The 22040-nt window shown below is 37.5% G+C and overlaps 1 protein-coding gene and 1 long non-coding RNA gene across 2 annotated transcripts in view; one reads left to right on the top strand and one right to left on the bottom strand.

Annotated features, from left to right (window-relative positions):
- Positions 1-2499: 2499 nt before the first annotated feature.
- LOC119529578 (ADP-ribosylation factor-like protein 2-binding protein) lies at positions 2500-3816 on the top strand. Its single transcript, XM_037830089.1, has one exon. It carries the CDS (start codon positions 2785-2787, stop codon positions 3274-3276), a length of 492 nt encoding a protein of 163 aa, XP_037686017.1. The 5' UTR covers positions 2500-2784; the 3' UTR covers positions 3277-3816.
- A 5027-nt stretch (positions 3817-8843) lies between these two features.
- The window catches only part of LOC119529580, a 37348-nt gene continuing 24151 nt past the window's right edge, over positions 8844-22040 (bottom strand). The window contains exon 3 of the long non-coding RNA XR_005215900.1: positions 8844-9278. This is a non-coding gene — a long non-coding RNA (uncharacterized LOC119529580). The remainder of the gene's footprint in view (positions 9279-22040) is intronic.

Below are 22040 nucleotides of genomic sequence, written 5' to 3' on the forward strand. Positions count from 1 at the left end.
GAAGGGAAAGTTTAAAAAAAAAAAAAAAAAAGAAAAACAAGGAAAAAAAAAGATGTAGTGCCCCCTTGAGGAGCCTGTGGAGAATGCAGGGGTATTCGCCTACCCCACCTCCATGGTTGCTAACATGACCACAGACATAGGGGACTGGCGGTTTGATGGGTTGAGTCCTCTACCATAAGTTTTACCCTTGGGAAGACGGTTGCTGCAAAGGAGAGGCTAGGCCTCCCTATATTTGTGCCTAAGTGTCTCCTCCCGAATGCCTCTTTGTTGCTCAGATGTGGCCCTCGCTCTCTGGCTAAGCCAACTTGAAAGGTGAAATCACTGCCCTCCCCCCTACGTGGGATCAGACACCCAGGGGAGTGAATCTCCCTGGCAACGTGGAATATGACTCCCGGGGAGGAATGTAGACCCGGCATCGTGGGACGGAGAACATCTTCTTGACCAAAAGGGGGATGTGAAAGGAAATGAAATAAGTTTCAGTGGCAGAGAGATTCCAAAACGAGCCGAGAGGTCACTCTGGTGGGCACTCTTACGCACACTTTAGACAACCCTTTTTAGGTTCTAAAGAATTGGGGTAGCTGGTGGTGGATACCTGAAACTATCAAACTACAACCCAGAACCCATGAATCTCGAAGACAGTTGTATAAAAATGTAGCTTATGAGGGGTGACAAGGGGATTGGGAAAGCCATAAGGACCACACTCCACTTTGTCTAGTTTATGGATGGATGAGTAGAAAAATAGGGGAAGGAAACAAACAGACAAAGGTACCCAGTGTTCTTTTTTACTTCAATTGCTCTTTTTCACTCTAATTATTATTCTTGTTATTCTTGTGTGTGTGCTAATGAAGGTGTCAGGGATTGATTTGGGTGATGAATGTACAACTATGTAATGGTACTGTGAACAATCGAAAGTACGATTTGTTTTGTATGACTGCGTGGTATATGAATATATCTCAATAAAATGAAGATTAAAAAAAAAAAAAAAAAAAGACATAATGCTGAGCAAAATAAGCCAGGCACAAAAAGAGAGATATTGTATGTTACCACTAATGTGAATTCTGTGAAAAACGTACAATGTTTTATACTGTAGAATGTAGGGGACCTAGAGATACCAATTAGTGGAGGGGGAATGATAATCTAATAAGAACAGATAAACTATGGAGGGTAATCTCAATGTTATGGGAATGCTCAGGAATGATTATGGTTTGTAAACTTTCTTGGATATAGTAAGATCAAGTTGGAAGCAATAGAGTTATTTTAGGTTTTTTTTTTCTCTTATTCCTTTGTTTTCTTAGGGGTTGTTAATTTTCTTGGGGTATGGAAGGAACATGTTGGAAGCAATGTAGTTATTTTAGATTATTTGTTTTTCTTACTCCTCTGTTTGGACATGGTTTATTAATTTTCTTGGGGTATGGTAGGAACATATTGGAAGCAAAGTAGTTATTTTAGGTTATTTGTTTTCCTTAATCCATTGCTTTGTTTGAAATGTTGTGGGGTTTTTTTGGTTGTTGTTTGCCTGTTTGTTTTTAATTTTTTGATAAACAAAGTTAAAAAATTGAAAAAAAATCAGTAGAAAAATGGGAGTAAAAACTAAATGACAAATAGGGTGGGATGGGGGGATGGTTTGGGTATTCTTTTTTCACTTTTATTTTTTATTCTTATTCTGATTCTTTCTGATGTAAGGAAAATGTTCAGAAATAGATTGTGGTGATGAACGCATAACTATATGATCATACTGTGAACAGTTGATTGTATACCATGGATGACTGTATGGTTTGTGAATATATTTCAATAAAACTGAATTAAAAAAAAAAAAATAAAGAATTGGGGTAGCTGGTGGTGGATACCTGAAACTATCAAACTACAACCCAGAACCCATGAATCTCGAAGATAGTTGTATAAAAATGTAGCTTATGAGGGGTGACAATGGGATTGGGAAAGCCATAAGGACCACACTCCACTTTGTCTAGTTTATGGATGGATGTGTAGAAAAATAGGGGAAGGAAACAAACAGACAAAGGTACCCAGTGTTCTTTTTTACTTCAATTGCTCTTTTTCACTCTAATTATTATTCTTGTTATTTTTGTGTGTGTGCTAATGAAGGTGTCAGGGATTGATTTAGGTGATGAATGTACAACTGTGTAATGGTACTGTAAACAATCGAAAGTACGATTTGTTTTGTATGACTGCGTGGTATGTGAATATATCTCAATAAAATGATGATTAAAAAAAAAAAGAAGACATTGCAAGAGTAAATAAAAAAATAGAAGATCTTATGGAAATTAAAGAAATTGTTGGCCAAATTAAAAAGACTCTGGATACTCATAATACAAGATTAGAGGAAGTTGAACAACGACTCAGTGTCCTAGAAGTCCACAGAACAGAAAATGAAAGAACAAAAGAAAGAATGGAGAAAAAAATTGAAAAAATCGAAACAGATCTCAGGGATACGATAGATAAAATAAAACGTCCAAACTTAAGACTCATTGGTAACGGACGCCGCGATCGCAGAGGCGGCGGCGGGCGCGGAGCGGCGTGGTGGGGCCTGAAGGCCCGGCCCGCGCATGGCCGCTGCGCGAGGAGTGCAGGCGCAAACTCGGCTGGGCCGTGGCAGGCTGTGGGCCCCGCGGGGAGGCCTCTTCCCGGCCCCGCGACGCGCCCTCGATGCCGTTTGGGGCTCAGCGGAGCGGAACGGAAGCCGGGCCCGGACAGCGGGCTGGGTAGAAGACTGAAGGGCCTGGTCGTCCGGCGCGGGTGGATGTGGCGGCGGCGGCGGCGGCAGCGATGGACGCCTTAGAGGAAGAGAGCTTCGCGCTGTCCCTCTCTTCCGCCTCTGATGCAGAATTTGATGCTGTGGTTGGATATTTGGAGGACATTATCATGGATGACGCGTTCCAGTTATTACAGAGAAATTTCATGGACAAGTACTACCAGGAGTTTGAAGACACAGAAGAGAATAAACTCACCTACACGCCCATTTTTAATGAATATATTTCCTTGGTAGAAAAGTATATTGAGGAACAGCTGCTGGAGAGGATTCCTGGATTTAACATGGCGGCTTTCACAACAACATTACAGCACCATAAAGATGAAGTGGCTGGTGACATATTTGACATGCTGCTCACATTTACAGATTTTCTGGCTTTCAAAGAAATGTTTCTGGACTACAGAGCAGAAAAAGAAGGCCGAGGATTGGACTTAAGCAGTGGTTTAGTGGTGACTTCATTGTGCAAATCATCTTCCACGCCAGCTTCCCAGAACAATCTGCGGCACTAGCTCCCATCTCTAAGCACTGGACTGGGTCTAGACATCACCAGCATGGTGGGCTCGATGAGGCTTTGGCTAATGCCAACAAGAGAATACAGTTTGCAAAGACTGACTGTCATGTGGCTCTTCATTAATGTTAAGTATTGATGAGTCAAAAAGAAAATTCCCTGACCCTCCCAGGACCTGTTTCTCCTGAGCCACCTTCTTGTATTCAGTAACCCTAGAGCCCCTCCTAGAGTAGACAACTCTCTCAAGTACATCTGGGAGAAGCCCTTCATTCAGCATAAATGGAATGTCAACAGTGTGGAGTAACCCACCATCACGAGCCCTCTCTGCCCCCAGTACCAGAGTAGGCTTTGGAAGAATCTTCTCTGCATGCTCAGCTCTTTTGCTTGGTTTCAGTCCTTCAGCCCCAGTGGTCCAGCTGGGTGGGTTTTTATTTCAGTGTTTTATCTAGAGTGTCACCACTCCTGTCTCTAGATTTCCGGAGCCCCTATTTTCATAGCTAGTCTTGGCCTTGGCAGTCAGTGGAAAGAGATGCCTTTTACCTAAAAGAGATGTAAAACTCAGCTTGTGTTTTCCAGTCCTTTTGTCACTATCTTCTGCTGGTCTTGATATAGTCCCACTGTGTTCCTAGAAGCCTCTTTTAAGCATTATTTTTTGAAAAATATTTTTATAGATGAATACTCAGGCTAACCTAGTGGATCTAATCTTGGAATTTCCATGATTACCCACTTAAAGATCAAAGTATTATATGCTGTGTGCTTTTTAGATGTTAGTGCTATGAAGGCAAAAATGCTTTCTACATTGGTGTTCCTAACTGGGCACTGATGAATGTGAGCTGTGTGCTGAATGTAGACTAAGAGGTATCCTTTACTTATACAGCATGTTAAGTGTGTTTGTGCAGGTTTCCTTAAAATCCTTTCTATATAAATCAATTCATTAGATTTTGTTGGGATGGGTGTCAAGTTTAGTGAAAAAAAAAACGTGACTGCAATTGCTTCTTCACATCACATCTCTCCTACCAAGATGGTGTTCACTGCTCTAGCTCAGCATGACTAGCAGGTAGCAAACAGCTTTCATGGCTTTCTGTCTGGCTTTGGTTTAGTAAAATGTTTGGTATAACATTACTGACCAGAAAACATGTATGCCATGTCCTGAGAAAGAAGAAAAAACATAGCTTAATTCCCAACGTGTACCTTTGAAAAAAGTTTTTAAATAAAAATAAAATTCTGTACTGACTTTCCAAAAAAAAAAAGACTCATTGGTGTCCCAGAAGGGGAAGAAAAAGGTTAAAGGTCTAGAAAGAGTATTCAAAGAAATTGTTGGGGAAAAATTCCCAAACCTTATACACAATATAAATACACAAAGCATAAATGCCCAGCAAACTCCAAACAGAATATATCCAAATAAACCCACTCCAAGACATGTTCTGATCAGACTCTCAAATACTGAAGAGAAGGAGCAAGTTCTGAAAGCAGCAAGAGAAAAGCAATTCACCACATACAAAGGAAACAACATAAGATTAAGTTGTGACTACTCAGCAGCCACCATGGAGGTGAGATGGCAGTGGCATGAAATAATTAAAATTCTGAGAGAGAAAAATCTCCAACCAAGAATACTTTATCCAGCAAAACTCTCCTTCAAATTTGAGGGAGAGCTTAAATTTTTCACAGACAAACAAATGCTGGGAGAGTTTGCCAATAAAAGACCTGCCCTACTTCAGATACTAAAGGGAGCCCTACCAACAGAGAAACAAAGAAAGGAGAAAGAGATATAGAGAATTTTAACAGACATATACAGAACCTTACATCCCAACTCACCAGGACACTCATCTTTCTCTAGTGATCACGGATCTTTCTCCAGAATGGACCATATGCTGGGACATAAAACAAGCATCAATAAATTAAAAAAAAAAAAAAGAAGAAGAAATTGAATATATTCAAAGCACATTCTTGACCACAATGGAATACAAATAGAAGTCAATAATTTTTGAATTGTGACTCCACTATTTACTTCCTACACGATATAAAATACACAAACTCTAATGACAAATCAGTGGTTTTGAACTCAGTGTAAAATATGTAATTTTTGGCAAGAACTATATAAAGGTGGGGGAATGGAGGAGTATAGGATCATAGTTTATGTGTCTTATTGAAGTTAAGTTGGTATCAAAGAAAAACAAGATTGTTATGGATTTAAGAGGTTAATTTTAAGCCCCACAGTAAACACAAAGAAATTATCAGAGAATATGACCATAGAGATGAAAAGTAGAGTATGGGTTAAGAGAAATGGGGGAAGGGGCAATGGGGAGTTAAGAAATGAGTGTAGGGTTGCTGTTTGAGGTGAAGGGAAATTTCCAGTAATGGATGGTGGGAAAGAGATAGCATTACAACATTCTAAATGTGATTAATCCCACTAATAGAATGCTAGGGTGGGGGTGGAATGGGAAGATTTAGGCTGTGTATATGCTTCCACAATTGAGAGAAAAAAAAAAAAAGACAGTCTAAATAGATGACAATTGAAAGCCAAGGATGACCCTGGATGGGATCTGAGGATGGAGGACAGGAGGCTCAAAAGGACACAGTTGAGACATAAGGGAAAAAAGAAAAAAAAAAAAAAAGGAAATATAGAATTTAAGCTTTGTATCAATGTTGAATCTCTTATACTTCTTAGCTGCGTTTAATGGGATTGCATAAAAGAATGTTCTTGTTCATGGGAATTGAATATGTGAATTATAGTGTTTGTTCAAGGATGTGTGCACCTAGCTCTCATATGTTCAGAAGACAGAGCAATAGATGATGGATGATAGATAGGGAGGGAGGGAGGGAGGGAAAGAAATAGCGGTGTGACAGTATGTTAAAGTTGGTGGATTGGGGTATCAGGGGAGGGGGGTCTGGGTATGCTGGAGTTCTGTGTTTGGGGTTTGTATTGTTTTTGCAACTGTTCCTATAACTTTGAATTTATCTCAAAATAAAAAAATATATATATCATGACCACCTTCTGAGTCACAGGCTTTCTGTCATGTGAATCATACTGAACTCTAATGCTAGAGTACATACCTGTTTTGATCTGCTAAAGCTACCGGAATGCAACATAGCAGAAATGGGTTGGCTTTTAACAATGGGGATTTATTAAGTTAGAAGTTACAATTCTAAGACCATGAGCATGTCAAAATTAAGGCATATCAAGAGGGTACCTTTTATGAAGAAAGACTGCTGGCATCTGGGGTTCCTTTGTCAGATAGCAAGGCACATGGCCAGTGTCTGCTGGTTCTTCACTCCAGGGCAGATTTTGAAGTAACATCCTTGTATTTTCTGTGGCTAATATTATAAATAATATAATATTATAAATAAAACATTAATCATTATTACCCTTGTCTGAAAAAAAAGAATGCTGTGCTAGAGACTAATCCACATTTTTCAAAACCAAATTCAAATTTCATGCTCCCCTGTGCCAAATTCAGAAGTGTTTACTCCTGAGAAAAAATCCCTTTGCTCCTTTTACTGAGATTTTCTGACTCAACCAAAACCCTTAAAGTTGAAAATTGCCTTGAGTATCATGAGCACCATAGTCAAATACTTGAGTAAAATGAAACCTTGCCTGAAGCTGCCAAACGAAGCGGTGTCTCTTGTATTATTTAGCCTGAGTGTATGCCTCAACTTCTTCCTGAGTAACGTAAAGATGCAAATGTTTAACAGCTTCTTTAAAGATTATTTCAACACACAAGTCCAAACATTCTACCAATTCAAAATCCCAGCATTGCTATTAGGCAAAGGATATCCCTTAGGAGATACTCATAAATTACCCCCAGCTTTCTGGTCACCTGTAAATGAAAGTATTCTCTGCTGATCACAGAGAAACAACTGTGATCATTAAGCACTTGTGACCAATTTGCCTAACAATTTGGACCTTGGCACTGACAAGTTCTGTCTACTATTGATCATGAACTTGCTGGTTATTATCAGATTACACTATTTTTTGCACAGTGTAAGTCATTAGGTAGGGTCAGAAAGAGTTGACATGTCTGAAATTACATTGCACATTTGCTCGCTACTATTATGATCACACATTTCTTATTTGGAATGTTAAAAGATGACTATGTATAGATAAGTTATACAGAGTGAGCTCCTTTATTAACCAGCTTCTTCAGCCCTCCAAAGGGACAAGATGACTTAAACCCATACAGTAACTTTTATGCATTTTCTCCAGGGCAGCAGAATTCAAATCCTACATCCTGGAGCAGGAAAAGTTTCAATAATTTCAGTTACTGTTATTTTAACCTCTTCTGAATAGATAATTCAAAATGGATGAAGGCTGAAATGATAGTCAGATAAACAACTACAAAAAAAAAAAAAATGACTTCAACTTTCTAATTCAGCAAATAAGAATAATTGCTATAATTTATATTAGTACAGTGTTTTACAGTTCACTAAGAACTTTCAAATATGTTATCCTATAGTTGATTCTCCAACAGCTGACTTAAAATAATATTAGACCATACAATAACAATTGTAGAATATAGTGCAACTGGGAAAAATGTAGAACTAATGGACATGGAAATATATTCATAATATATTTAGTACAAAATGCTGATTTTAAAATAGACTGGTCCCATTCTCTCTCTCTCTCTCTCTCTCTCTCTCTCTCTCTCTCTCTCCCTCTCTCTCTCTCTCTCTCTCTCTCTCTCTCTCTATATATATATATATATATATATATATATATATATATATATATTCACACACACATAAAAAGAATATGGAAATATATCAACCAACTGTGGTCTCTGTGTTAGGATTACTGACTACTTTTCCTTTTGTGTATTTGTATTTTTCAGATATTTCTGCAGTGATCTTGTATTACATATGTCATCAGTAAAAGCTAATATTCATATATGTTAAAGAATGTGGACATTTTATTTTTTTTTAACTAAGATTTTTTCAGTGAACTTCAATAACCAAGCTTAATAGTGAGGAGAAATGTGACCTAATTTGAACTGTTTTTAGAAGATGTATTTTGTGAATATCAGAATTTATTGAGTTTTATAATCATCCCATAGTTAATAGGGCTGCCATTTCAGGACAGTCCGTCACAGAATATGCATTGAGTGATGTCTTAATCCAAATCCTTTAGTAAGCTGAAGTACTGAAATTTTATATGGTTGCTGCAAGACAAAGGTGATTTAGGTGGGGAAAAAGGAAGCAAGGCAAGGAAAGATGCGAAGCAATGCAATGCAGTGTCACCATACCCAAACTGACCACTTCAGAACAATCTGCAGAGACGCAATGGGTCATGCATGTTCGCTTAGCACATGGGACTTTGCTGTGACTGGCTGCAGGAAGTAACCACCTTGGAGCAGTCCAGGGAAGGGAAAAAAGAACAGGGTTTATGTGCCTAGTTTCCCACCATCTCCAATGCCCCTTGGTCAAGGTCCACCTGGAGATGACCATCCCACACTCCTAGTAGCATCATCAAGCCCCTCAATACCCACTCGGGAAGCCAGAGCCACTGCCTTGAGTAGCATTTTATCCAAGTGTGGAAGGAAAGGAGCAACTTAGTGCAAGTGGGGCTCAGTATTTGGGGTGTGAAAGCCAGAGAGGCCCAGGGCATCATCTCAGACTCCGGAAAGCAAGGGAGCCAGCAAAGGTAGCAGAATGTGGAAGAAGGCAGCATCTCCAGAGAAAAGAGGTGACTAAAAGAATCCAAGAAACCATATAGAGGTTTACCTCCAACATAAATGTCTTGCCACATCTTGGAAAGAGTTGACCATTTTATTACATCAAATTCCATTAACAATGAGAATACTAAAAATGACTTTTCTTTTTTACATCTGTAAATATAAATTAGACTATACAGACCCTTGTTTTATTAATCTGCTTCACAGACATCTGGCAAAGCATTCACATGTACATGAAATGGGCATACTCAGATTATGAACCGCACAGATTATACACAAGTCCTGGCACCCGAAATATACTTCTATCCTTTTCTCTCCCACTCAGGAAAGCACCCTAGAACAAAAATAAATGAAGCTGATATTATTAAAGAAATTATCTTAAATTCACTCTAGTTTTTTTTTTAAGTAAACCATTTATAAACTTCAGTACTTTTGAGTGAAAAAATTACTTGTGATTCACCTCACAACTTGTCACCACCCCTTATATGTACAGATGGTGATTAAAACCAGCTCGTGAACATAGTAGGTATTCAATTAATGCATATTGGTATGAAATAAACAACTGGAACATCCAAAATCATACTAGAGTAATAAATTGCTTAAGGTTACTACAAAAGTATGAAAACCTGTTTTAGGCACAATTTTTCCAAAGTCTTCCAATGTCTTCCAAAGACTCTACCAACACCACCCCAACCCCCACCCCACACACAAACAATACAGGCCTGGCAGAAATTATTTGCCATGCTTATAGCAGTTAAAAACTTATCCCTTAATCCATAAAGAGCTCCTACAAACTAATAAGTAAAAGGCAAATAGCCTAATAGGAAAAAACCCAGTATCTATCAAAGGATTCAAAACACATGAATCCTTTATCCCCTGAATTTCACTTAAAGAAATCTCTCCTCAAGAAATGTTTGCACATCTGCACAAAAATATGTGTGCAAGAAAGTTCATTTTAGTATTGTGTGTAGTCAAAGAAACATGAAAACAATCTAAATGCTCATTAAGATAAATATAACTAAACAAAGTTTTGAGGAAGCCATGCTGTAGAATACTACACACCTGCTAATAAGAATGCAGTAGACCCACAAGTGCTAAATGGAAAGATAACGTGAAAAAAAACAAAGTATGATGCCATTTATTTTTTTATACATTTTTATTGTGAAATTTAACATATATACCTAACAGCGACAACTTTCAAAGCACAATTTAACAAGTAGTTAGAGCGCAAATTTCAAAGAATGCTATGGGTTACAGTTCCACCATTTCCGTTATTTCCTTCTAGCTATTCTAATACCCTAGCATCTATAAGTATATATATATATATTTATATAAAGATTCAGTATTCATAATCCTTTGTGAAATCCTATCTTGTCTGCTGCTACCCCTTCCTCTAGTTTAATCACTTTCTCAATCTTTAGGGACGTCTAGGCAGTGACCACCTTAACTTGTTCATCTTGAAAAGGGGCATCACCATTATGGGGAAGGGGGCTGCACCTGAGTGCTTAAAAAGGCTGTTGCCTCTGGGTTTCAGGACTTATCTGGCATAGGAATGCTCTGAAAGATTTAAGTTTCTGAGACCTAACCTTAGTTAGTGAAACTTTTATAGACTCTCAGATAGGGATCTAGGTATTTGGGGACTACTGTTGGTAAGGGCATGGCATACTGTGGCCATTTAGGATATCTAGCTGGAGGTTGCATAAGAGTAACCTCTAGGATAGCCTCTCAACTCTATTTGAAATCTCTTAGCCACTGTAACCTTATTTTGTTAGCTTCCTTTTCCCCCTTTTGGTCAAGAAGGCATTTTCAATCCCTCATTGCCAGAGCCAGGCTCATTCCTAGAAGTCATGTCCCATGTCACCAGGGAGATTCACTCCCCAGGGAGTTACGTCCCATTACATAGGGAGGTGAATGAATTTATTTGCTGATTTGGGCTTAGAGAGAGAAAGGCCACATCAGAGCAATAAAAGAGGTTCTCTGGAGGTGCCTCTTAGGCGTAATTATAGGAAGGCTTAGCCTCCTATTTACAGCCCTAAGTTTCATAAGAGCAAGCCTTAAGATTGAGGGTTTGACTTACTAAGTAGGGGGTTCCTAATTTCACACAGCATATATTCTGTTCAAGATAAAAAATCAGTGTCTCACATTATCTTCACTTAGTTGTACAATCATCATCACTCTTAATTTTAAACAATTATCATAACACAAAACATCCCAGAGCTCTTATCAGCCACTATTATTCGTCCTCAGTATTAGTGTAGCACTGATACGATATTCCTATTAAATATAGTCTATATATGTAATGGATAGTTTTTTCATATACCACTTTGTTGTTAACTCTTTGTATCAGTCTCATAACTTAGAAGTATATCATGCAAACACTTATTTATATTTGTAGGGCTACTCTGTGGGTTACATGACTTGAAACAACCAGTTTCAATCATGTTTGCCTTCAATGTGATGCCATTTATTTTTTTTTAATTTTTTTTAAATTCAGTTTTATTGAGATATATTCACATAGCATACAATCATCCATGGTGCACAATCAACTGTTCACAGTACCATCATATAGTTGTACATTCATCACCCCAATCAATTTTTGAACATTTTCCTTACTCCAAAAAGAATGAAAATAAGATTAAAAATAAAGTCAAAAAGAACACCCAAAGCATTCCATCCCCTCCGTCCCATTCCATTTTTCATTTAGTTTTTGTCCCCAGTTTTCTACTCATCTGTCCACACACTGGATAAAGGAAGTATGAGCCACAAGGTTTTCACAATCACAGAGTCACACCATGTAAGCTACATAGTTATGCAGTCATCTTCAAGAATCAAGCCTACTGGGGTTGCAGGTGATGCCACTTATTTTTAAATAAAAACTACCAGTGTCCACATATGCAAGGATGTGTGTGTGTGTGTGTGTGTGTGTGTGTGTGTGTGTGTGTGTGTATCTTACAAATATCTTGAAAGACACATATCCAAACTACTAACCAAGGATATCTCTGTGGAATGGAGCATTTATGGGAGTGTGAGAGAATGAGGCAATTGTAGACTCCATTAATCAGAACTCTGTTGGTTGCAAGTGACCGAAATGAGTAAAAATCACACCGAGGAAAAAAGAAAATATAAATTCAGAACTCCTGGCTTTATGCAAGACTGGATCCAGTAACGCAAAGATGTCATCAGCCTCTGCCTTACTCTCTTCGGCTGTCTCTCCTCAGTTTTGTTCTTCAGAAAACCCAAATGGTAACCAAAGTTGCCACTGGAAGTTCAGGCTCCCATCCCTTCAACTTAGCAACCCCAGGGAAGAGAGGCTATCTTCCCCCTTTACCCCACAGAAAAGTCCGAGGATGAGCTGATTGTTCCCATTTGGAACACATGCTGAATTTGAGTTTGTATTTAGGAGCAAGTTACAGACCACCCAACTAACAGTAGTTTCAACACGTACAAGTTTGATTTTCTTTTTATCTGACAACAAAATAAGTCCCAAAAGTAGGCAATTGTTGGCATTGGTTCATAGGCACTAAAATTCTTTTGATCTTCCTTGGGTTGTAAGATAACAATTGCAGCTTCAGTTCACACATCTCTGAGTATCAGGTAAGAAAGAAGATAAAGTAGCATCTGTATCAGGAAACCAAAGGGATTCCCAGAAACCTTCAGCAGACTTCTGCTTACTTTTGATCTATAGAATGGTGTCACATGGTCACCTATCTGCAACGGTATCTGGGAAAATTTAGCATTCCAAACTCCATAACAAAAGAGAGCAAAGGAAGCTGATGTGGAAAAGAGTGTTGAGTGAACCAATCTAGATAATCTGCCACAATGTCTATTCCTGACCAATCAACCCCCATAGCCAGGGGTATGGAGTAGTCTAACAAGCCAGGATCAGGTCTTAATTTTCATCCGTGTGTCAGGGGACAATAGGATTCATGACCAACCCCAAGAACCACATGGAATGGAGGGAGATCAACCCCCCAACCACCCAAAAAAAGAATTCTCTTTCCAAAGAAAAGGAATGGAAAATCACCCTGGATAGAAGGCATTAGAGTTACCACAGTCAACTCCGAAGATTCATAAAACACACCCACATATACACACACATACACAGACACACACATATAGACACAAATACAAAGACACATGTATACACAAGCACACACACATATACCTACAGAGGCAAATACACACAGACATATACAAACTCACACACACACACAAACACACAAACACATACACACAAATACACATACACATACCAGGCTAAAACATCGGAAAAGTTGAAAATGTTTTAAAAAATTAAAGCTACCCTATTAATCATGTTTAACTTGCAGGGCACAAGTGATAGCTGGTGATGGTTAAAGGTGCAAAGAACAAAAAGAATTTCATTTCTTACTTTATATAGCTCCCCAAAATAATTGAGGAATTGAAGGCAATTTTTCCTTTTCTGGCTTTTGCTTTTTTTTTTTAACCCAGTAACTTTCAACTAACAAAGAAAACTTTAAATTATTAATAGTAATATGATAACAAACCAAATTTTATTAAAGAAAGAAATGAGACTAATCCAGACTTTAAAGAAAAACATGATGATCCTAGAAATTATCATCATGAGGCAATATTTATTAGGAAAGAATAAAAGAGGAAAAAAAAAACTAGGTAAAGAAAGAGTCATGAATAATGAAAATTAATCTCTCCCATTTAATTTTCCCTACATCTGTCTAGATGAAATTACACCTACTAAATATTGACTTTGCTTCTAACGACCTGAAGGCATGTGACATACTTTATTTGACATAGATCACTACATTTAACCTTTGGGTAAGGATGCAGTCCGCACATTTCATTCAGTGACACAGAAGAGAGTGATGCATAAAGAGGTAGAGTGATGAATTTGGTCTCAGTTGTCACACAGCAATAGCCTCATAGACCCCTCTGCCACTTATGGGGAGGTGTGGGTGACTGCATTTGTAGTGGCTGCTTTTCAGAAAGTATACACTCCTACCCAAAATGGAGCTCTTCACTTAGGACACTGTGAACCTAGATGGGAAATAAATCACAGCTTTATTTCCACAAACCTCTAACTTAGATTTCCTTCCATTACTTTGTAGGGCATCACCATGTATTAGCAGCACCCATGACCTTGTCACCAGTAAAAATCACAGATATTTTCTTGTCACATCACACTGTTGCTGATACCTTGAAATATCATTTACAGTCATCACTACTTCAAAATTACAGCAGTTCTTTGACTCACTGCAAGACCTTTTATTTGGTATGTTAATAAAGTACATATGTATTTAATTATCGTGATAACTATATTTCAATAAAATGTGTATTTTAAGGTAGTTTTATTGAGGTAAATTCACATACTACACAATCTATCCAAAGTGTACAATCACTGTCTTCTGCTATTTTCAGAGTTGTGCATTCATCACCACAATCAATTCTCAAATATTTTCACCCCAACCTATGTTTTTTATTTTATGCATTTAAAAACATTCTCTTGACTGTCAAAGACATCCATGACACTAAAAAATAAATCAAAATAGATTTAAAAGGTTAAGAACATCCCAATAGAGTATCTCAATCACTGTGGCATCTATAGGAGCCCCCAAAGAACTTTCCCAAGATTAGAAGAAATTCAAGCCATCCTTGCCCCAGGGCTGCAGTGGTATTTGACCACAGAATACCAGACCCATTGCTTGGAGTTTGTTTGCCTTGTGTTACAACATAACCAATTTGACAAATCAAGGCTCAAATACCCAATTCCTGTTTTTTCCTCCTCTTAGAAGAACATTCTGCTTTCACTGCTATCAGGAAGCATCAAACATTGTCTGTGTCAAACAAAGCAACTGCCATTTCTCTAACATAATCACAGACACTTTCAGTAGTACAGTAGTTCACAGACAACAATCTAAGACACAATCAATAAAACTAGAAGCCATGTGAAAAAAGTTAAAACCTACCTTCTTAGCTAGAAAGAAAATATAAATTACATAAATTAGCTGTCACTTTCAGTGTTTTCCTGTGGACATTGGAGTCAAACAGAACTGGTTTTGAATTCCAGCTCTTCTGCTATACCTGTGGATGACCTCAGGCAGATATGGCAGATATTATTCCTGAGCTAAGGATTTTTTACCTGAAGAACCCTCAAAGGGTTATTCATTCATTCATTCATGCACTCAACCATTCAACAGATATTATTTGAGCATGTACCATATGCCAGTTATTGCTCTAGGAGCTGGAGACACCGTGGTAAACAAAGCAGGTGAAATCCCAGCCCTCATGGGGATTATATTCTAATGGGGGGTGGGGGTGTGCAGGGGAGAAAGACAATAAAGACTACAATAAATGCAATAAGAATAAATTTATACATGGAGAGAAGTGCTAGAAAGACCAAAAAAATCAGAGAAAGAGGTTAAAGAGTGACTGGATAGGATACTCTGGGAAGGAGTTTCTGAGGTAATATTTGAGTAGTTACCAAAATAAAGTGAAAGAACAAGCCATTTTAAAACCTGAAGGAAGAAATGTCCCGGTAGAGAACAGCAAAAACAAAGTCCTGAGGAAGGAAGAAGGTCGATAAAGAATGGAGAGAGAATGAGAGAGATTTGAAGGTCAAGAGGTAGGCAAGGTATGATGCTGTGAGTTTGGAATGGGGTCTTGTGTATAAAGCTTAGCATATACGTGGTTCATAATGAAGCTGGTTTAAGCCAGGATTCTTTCTAGTATGGATGAGAAAAAATCCAACTCGAACCAGCTTAAGCCAAAAGGAAGTGCACTGACACATACAACTCTAAAGTTCAGGACCAGAGCTGACTCAAGCATCGGAACTCAGTTTCTGGCCCACTTCCACTTTCTGTTGGCTCCATTCTCACACTATCTCTCCTACTATGTCGGCAAAATGACAGAGGCATTTCTGGGTTTTTCACTTTAGACTCAAGCCCAATGGGAACGAGCTAGCCGCTTTTCCAATCAGGCTTTCAGTCCTGACCATTGTCACTCTGACTGGAGCCATTTAGGTTATCTGGCCCCACCTGGTCCAGTGACTGCGGACAGGTAAATAGGCTGAGTGTCATAGGCCCATGTTACATGCCCATGCCCTGATCTGCAGGCGGAGTCCCATTTAGACCCCATGGACTGGGAAATGGGGAGGAGTGGATGCATAAACAAAGCTTTAGGGTTGTTGTTGGACGAAGACAGCATATTCCGGGAAGGCAAATGACAAATGTGCACTAGAGAAATCAACAAAACCTTGTAGTCATTACTGTTGCTGTTGTGTTTTTGTGAGTCTTCACTATAAAAATGAACAGTTCAAGGGTGACTGCTGTTCAGTAGTTCATTCATTCATTCAACAGATATTTATTGAGCCCTTAGTATATGCCAGGCACTGTCCTGGGTACTTGAAATATATCAGGAACAAAGTAAACAAAGATTTGTGCCTTTGAGGAGCTGAAAGTGGGGATGGGGTATGGCAGGGCAAGAAATTTTTAAAAGTCATAATAAGTAAGTAAATTATTGAAAGGTGTATTAGTATCCTGTGGCTGGTATAACAAATTACCACAAATTTTGTGGCTTAAATCAACAGAAAGTTATTCTCTCACAGTTTTGGAGGCCAGAAGTCTGAAATCAATATCTCTAGGATGAAACCGAAGTGTCAGCAGGGCCATGCTCCTTGCAGAGTCTCTAGAGGAGAATTCGTTCCTTGCCTCTTCCAGCTTCTGGTGGCTGCATTATTCCTTGGATTCTGCTGCATCAATGCAATTTCTACTTCCTGTCACATTGCCATCTCCTCTTCTGTATGAGTATCAATCTCCTTTGCGTTTCTCTTAAGAGGCTACTTGTGATTGGAGTAGTGTCCACCTGAATAATTCAGGATAATCTCTCCATATGAAGATTCTTAATCACATCTGCAATGACCCCTTTTCCTTGTAAGGTAACATTTACAGGTTCCAGGGATTAGGACACCATTCAGCTTACTACGGAGGTGACAAGGGCAATAGAAAAAAAGAAAAATTATAGAACAGTAAAAGAGAATGGAAGTGTGGGGAGAGAGTATTTGCAATTTTAAATGTAGATGGTGACATCTGAGTAGAGGATTGAAGAAAATGAGGAAGACATCCACCGGCTATCCAAAGGGAGAGGCAGAGAGAACAGTACATACAAAAGCCCTGTGGTAGAAGCATACTCAGCACGTTCTAGAAAGAGCCACCCTGACTGGAGCCGAGTGAGAATCACGGGAGATGAGGTCAGATGACATGATCCTATAACACAGAAAATCCCAAAGAAACCACAAGAAAGCAATGGAGCTAATAAAGAAATTCAGCAAAAATGTGTAATACAAGATCAATACATGAAATTCTGTGGTGCTTCTATGCACCAGCAATTGACAATCTGGAAAGTAAATCATAGCATCAGAAACTAGAATACCAGCTACCAGGGGCCAGGTGGGGGATGGGAATGGGGAGTTAATGGATATGGAGTTTCTGTTTAAGGTTATGGAAAATTTATGGAAAATTCTGGTAATGGATGGTGGTGATGTGGTGATGGCACAACATTGTGAATGTAATTAACACCATGAAATTGTATATTTGAAAGCCAATAAAATGGGGAATTTTGGGTTGTATATAAGTCACCAGAAAAAAAAATCAGAAGAAAATATGGAACTGTACAACACAAAGAGTGAACCCTAATGTAAACTATGGACTAAAGTTAATAGTATAATTACAATAATATTCTTTCATCAATTTTAATAAAGTTACCACACTAATGCAAAATATTAATAATAGGTAAAACTAGGGATGGGGATACGGAAAATATGGGAATTCTATACTTTCTGCATGATTTTTCTGTAAAAATACAATTGCTTTAATTTTTTAAAAAAGGCTTAGCTTTTAAAAAAAATAGAAAATCGCAATGAGATAACACTAAACACCTATTAGAATGCATAAAACTAAACAGACTCAGCATACCAAGTGTTGGCAAGGATGTGGAGCAACTGGAATTCTCAAATGATGCTGGTGGGAGTGTAAAATGGTACAGCAACTTTGGGAAAAGTTTACAGTTTCTTTAAAAGTTAAATATATGTCAATGTGTGATCCAGCCATTCCTCTCCTCAGTGTTTACCCAAGAGAAATGAAAGCATTTGCCCATACAAAATTCTATACACAGATATTCACGGCAGCTTTATTTGAAACAGCCAAAACTGGAAATAAATCAAATATCTATCAGCAGGTGAAAAGATAAATACATTGTGGCTTGTCCATACAATCGAATACTACTTGGCAATAAAAAGAAATAAATTACTGATAACATGCAGCAAAATGAATGAATCTCAAAATAACTATGCTGAATGAAAGAAGTCATACCCCTCCCCGAAAAAAGAGAAAGTACATACTCTATGATTCCATTTATATAAAATTCTAGAAAAAGCGAATGAATCTATAGGGACAGAAAGCAGATCAGTGGTTGCCTGGGGATAGGAGCAGGGGTGAAGGAAGAAGAGCCAGCAGGGAGGGATTACAAAAGGTCATGAGGAAACTTTTGGGAATGTTAGATATGTTCATTATCTTGATTGCAGTGATGATTTCCTAGGTGTATGCATATGTCAAAATTTTTCAACTTGCACACTTTAAATATGGGCAGTTTATTGTATATCGATTATATCTCAATAAGCTGTAAACATTTTAACTACAAAGGAACATGCACAATATTTATGTAAACTTTAAACATAGAAAACAATAATACACATTACTCATGGATACATCCAAAGGCAGTAAAAATTATAAATATAAAAACATAAATGAGAAAAATATATGCCAACTTCAGAATATTGGTTACTTTTTAGAAGGAGAAGAGAATGAGATCACAAAGGGATAAAAAAATGCTGATTAGATAATTTCTGAAAGATTTCTTCTCTCCCCAACCTGAAGTAAATATGGCAAAATGCTGACATCACTCAAATAGGAGAATTGTATACATACATTTTTAAAAGAAAATAGAAGTCCAAAAGATTAAATATATTTTAAAAAACTTAATAAAATTTCCAAATATTTCTTCTTCCAAATAAACCATATTTGTCTATTAAAAACCTATTCTGGAACAATAAAAAGACCAACAACCCAAAGTAAAAATGGTAAAAAGACTCAAATTGAAATTTCTCCAAAGTAGATATACAATAGCCAATAAATATATGGGAAGATGCTCAATGTCATAAACTATTAGGGAAATGCAAATCAAAATCAAAACGAGATACCATTTCACACCTACTAGAATGGCTACTACAAAAACAACTGGAAAATAAAAAGCATTGGGAAGTATGTGGAGAAATAAGAACACCTGTACATGGGTGTTGGAAATGTAAAATCGTGCAGCCACTTGTGGAAAACAGTTTGGCCATTCCTCAGAAAGTTAAGTACATAAAGTACCATGTGATTGGGCAATACCACCTCTAGGTATATATTTGAGAGAACTGACAGTGGGGACTCAAGCAGATGTTTGCACAGTGATGTTCACAATGGCACTATTCACAATTGCCAAAAGGTGAAAGCAGCCAAGTGTCCATCAACAGATAAATGGATAAACAAAATGTGGTACATATGTAAAACAGAATGATTCAGCTATAAAAAGTAATGAAGTTCTGATGCATGGCTACAACATGGATAAACCTCCAAGACTCTGTGTTGAGTGAAATAAGCCAGACACAAACGAAAAATATTGTATGAACTCATTTATATGAAATAACTAGAACATACAAATTCATAAAGTCAGAAACTAGAATACAGGTTACCAGGAGCCCAGTGGGGTGGGCAATGAGGAGATGATGTTTAATTGGTATGGAGTTTCTGTTGTTGGAGGTGATGGAAAAATGCTGGCAGTGGATATGGTCATGGAGACCTAACTTTGTCAATGTAATCAACACTACTGAACAGTATATTTGAAAATGGATAAAAAGGGAAATTTTAGGTTTTATATAAGTTACTAGGAGAAAAAAGCCCATAGTACTGTACAACACAAAGAATGATTTAATTTATGGGCAATAATAATAGTATAATTATAATAATATTGTTTTATCAATTGTAACAGAGGTACCACACTAATACAAATTGTTAATAATAGGGAAAACTGTGTAACAGTTTACTTTACTTTAAAGTTTGGGAACTTTACTTTCTACATGACATTTCTGTAAACCTACAACTGTTTTCATTTAAAAACAATTAATTAAAAAAATACACATGACATTTTGAGGATGTCATGAAAAACAGAAGGTAAATATCTCATTAGTATTTTATATTGATTATATTGATATTTATATTATTTAAATGACAGTATTTTTACCTATTAGTTTAAATAAAATATATTATAAAGTAAAAATATATATATATATACAGACCCCAGGAGTGTTAAGTTAATATTTAATAAAACATTAACTGCTAAAAAAATTTTGAGGCAAGTGATAAAATATGATTTACAAAAAGAAAGAAAGAAAAGGGGGGGAAATGCTACAGAACTTCAGAAGCAAACTCTGTCCATAAGGGAAAAATGTATGTGTATTAGTGCTAAGAGGGAGAGATATCTCTTTCTTGTGGTAGAGATTATGCCAGAGAATTGAAGGAAATATAGACTCACAGAGTGTTACTAAATACCTCCCCACACACATATAAACCTAAGAGGGGAGGATGGGACCCAGGCAACCTATTTACAGTTCAGCTTTAGCTTAAAAAATAAAATAATTTTTTTAAATTGTGAAATCTGGTAGGTTTGTACAGGTTAGTATGAAATTCCAATACATCCCAAAGTAATTTGGGCAGAGAATGAGGATGTATTTGCAGGGACCCCTGGGTAATTCGGGAAGAATGCAGAAATGTTTGACTTCCACACCTGGGTTGTTACTGGTGTTCTTGCAAACACTGAGGACCGACAGTTTGGTAGGATGAGCCGTTGATCTTGGGGCATGCCCTTGTGAAGCTTGTTGCTGCAAAGGAGAGGCTGAGCCTACTTATAATTGTGCTTAAGAGTCACCCCCAGAGAACCTCTTTTGTTGCTCAGATGTGGCCTGTTTCTCTAAGCTCACATGGCAGGTGAACTCATTGCCATCCCCCCTATGTGGGACTTGACTCCCAGGGTAGAAAATCTCCCTGGCAACATGGGACATGACTTCCTGGGATAAGTCTGGACCCGGCATGTGGGATTCAGAAATTCTTCTTGACCAAAAAGGGGAAGCAAAATGAAATGAAGTTTTGGTGGCTGAGAGACTTCAAATGAAGTCGAGAGGTCACTCCAGAGGGCATTCTTATGTGCTATATAGATATCCCTTTTTAGTTCTTAGAATATTGGAATAGCTAGAAGGAAATACCTGAAACTGTCAAACTGCAACCCAGTGGCCTTGATTCTTGAAGACTACTGCATAACTATGTAGCTTACAGGGTGTGACTCTGTGATTGTGAAAAGCTCGTGGCTCACACTCCCTGTATCCAGTGTATGGACAGGTGAGTAGAAAAATAGGGACAAAAACTGAATGAAAAATAGGGTAGGATGAGGGGGATGGAATGTTATGGGTGTTCTTTTTTACTTTTATTTTTATTTTATTTATTTATTTTTTTTTTTTGAGTAAGAAAATGTTCAAAAATTGATTCTGGTGATGAATGCACAACTCTATGATAGTACTGTGAATAAACAATTGTACACTGTGGATGATTGTAGGGTATGTGAATATATCTCAATAAAACTATCAAAAAAAATGTAGTGCTTCCATTTTGGGTGATGGAAAAATTTGGGTAATGAATGGGGGTGATGGTATTACAACATTGTGAGTGCAATTAATACCACTGAATTGAATGCTTGAAAGGGGTTAAAATTAGAAAATTTATATTGTATATATGTTACCATAATAATTTTTAAAAATTAATTTTAAAAAACAAAACACCGGTAATACTTCCTGAACCAGAATTACCTATTTCCATTTTATAGTCAAGTTGTTGCGGCATCATTAGCAGTTGACACAAATTATCCTATATGTTTCATGTTATGCAGTTAACATCTCTTTTTATGATGCTTAAACCAGAACTTGCTGACTTAAAATGCAATGTCATCTTTCACGTGGTCT

Source organism: Choloepus didactylus, chromosome 3 (genome assembly GCF_015220235.1).
Source record: "Choloepus didactylus isolate mChoDid1 chromosome 3, mChoDid1.pri, whole genome shotgun sequence".
Classification (NCBI taxonomy): Eukaryota; Metazoa; Chordata; class Mammalia; order Pilosa; family Megalonychidae; genus Choloepus; species Choloepus didactylus.

Bases quoted from the DNA above. Each gene is read 5' to 3' on its own strand.
- LOC119529578 (XM_037830089.1), top strand. From the start codon at position 2,785: ATGGACGCCTTAGAGGAAGAGAGCTTCGCGCTGTCCCTCTCTTCCGCC.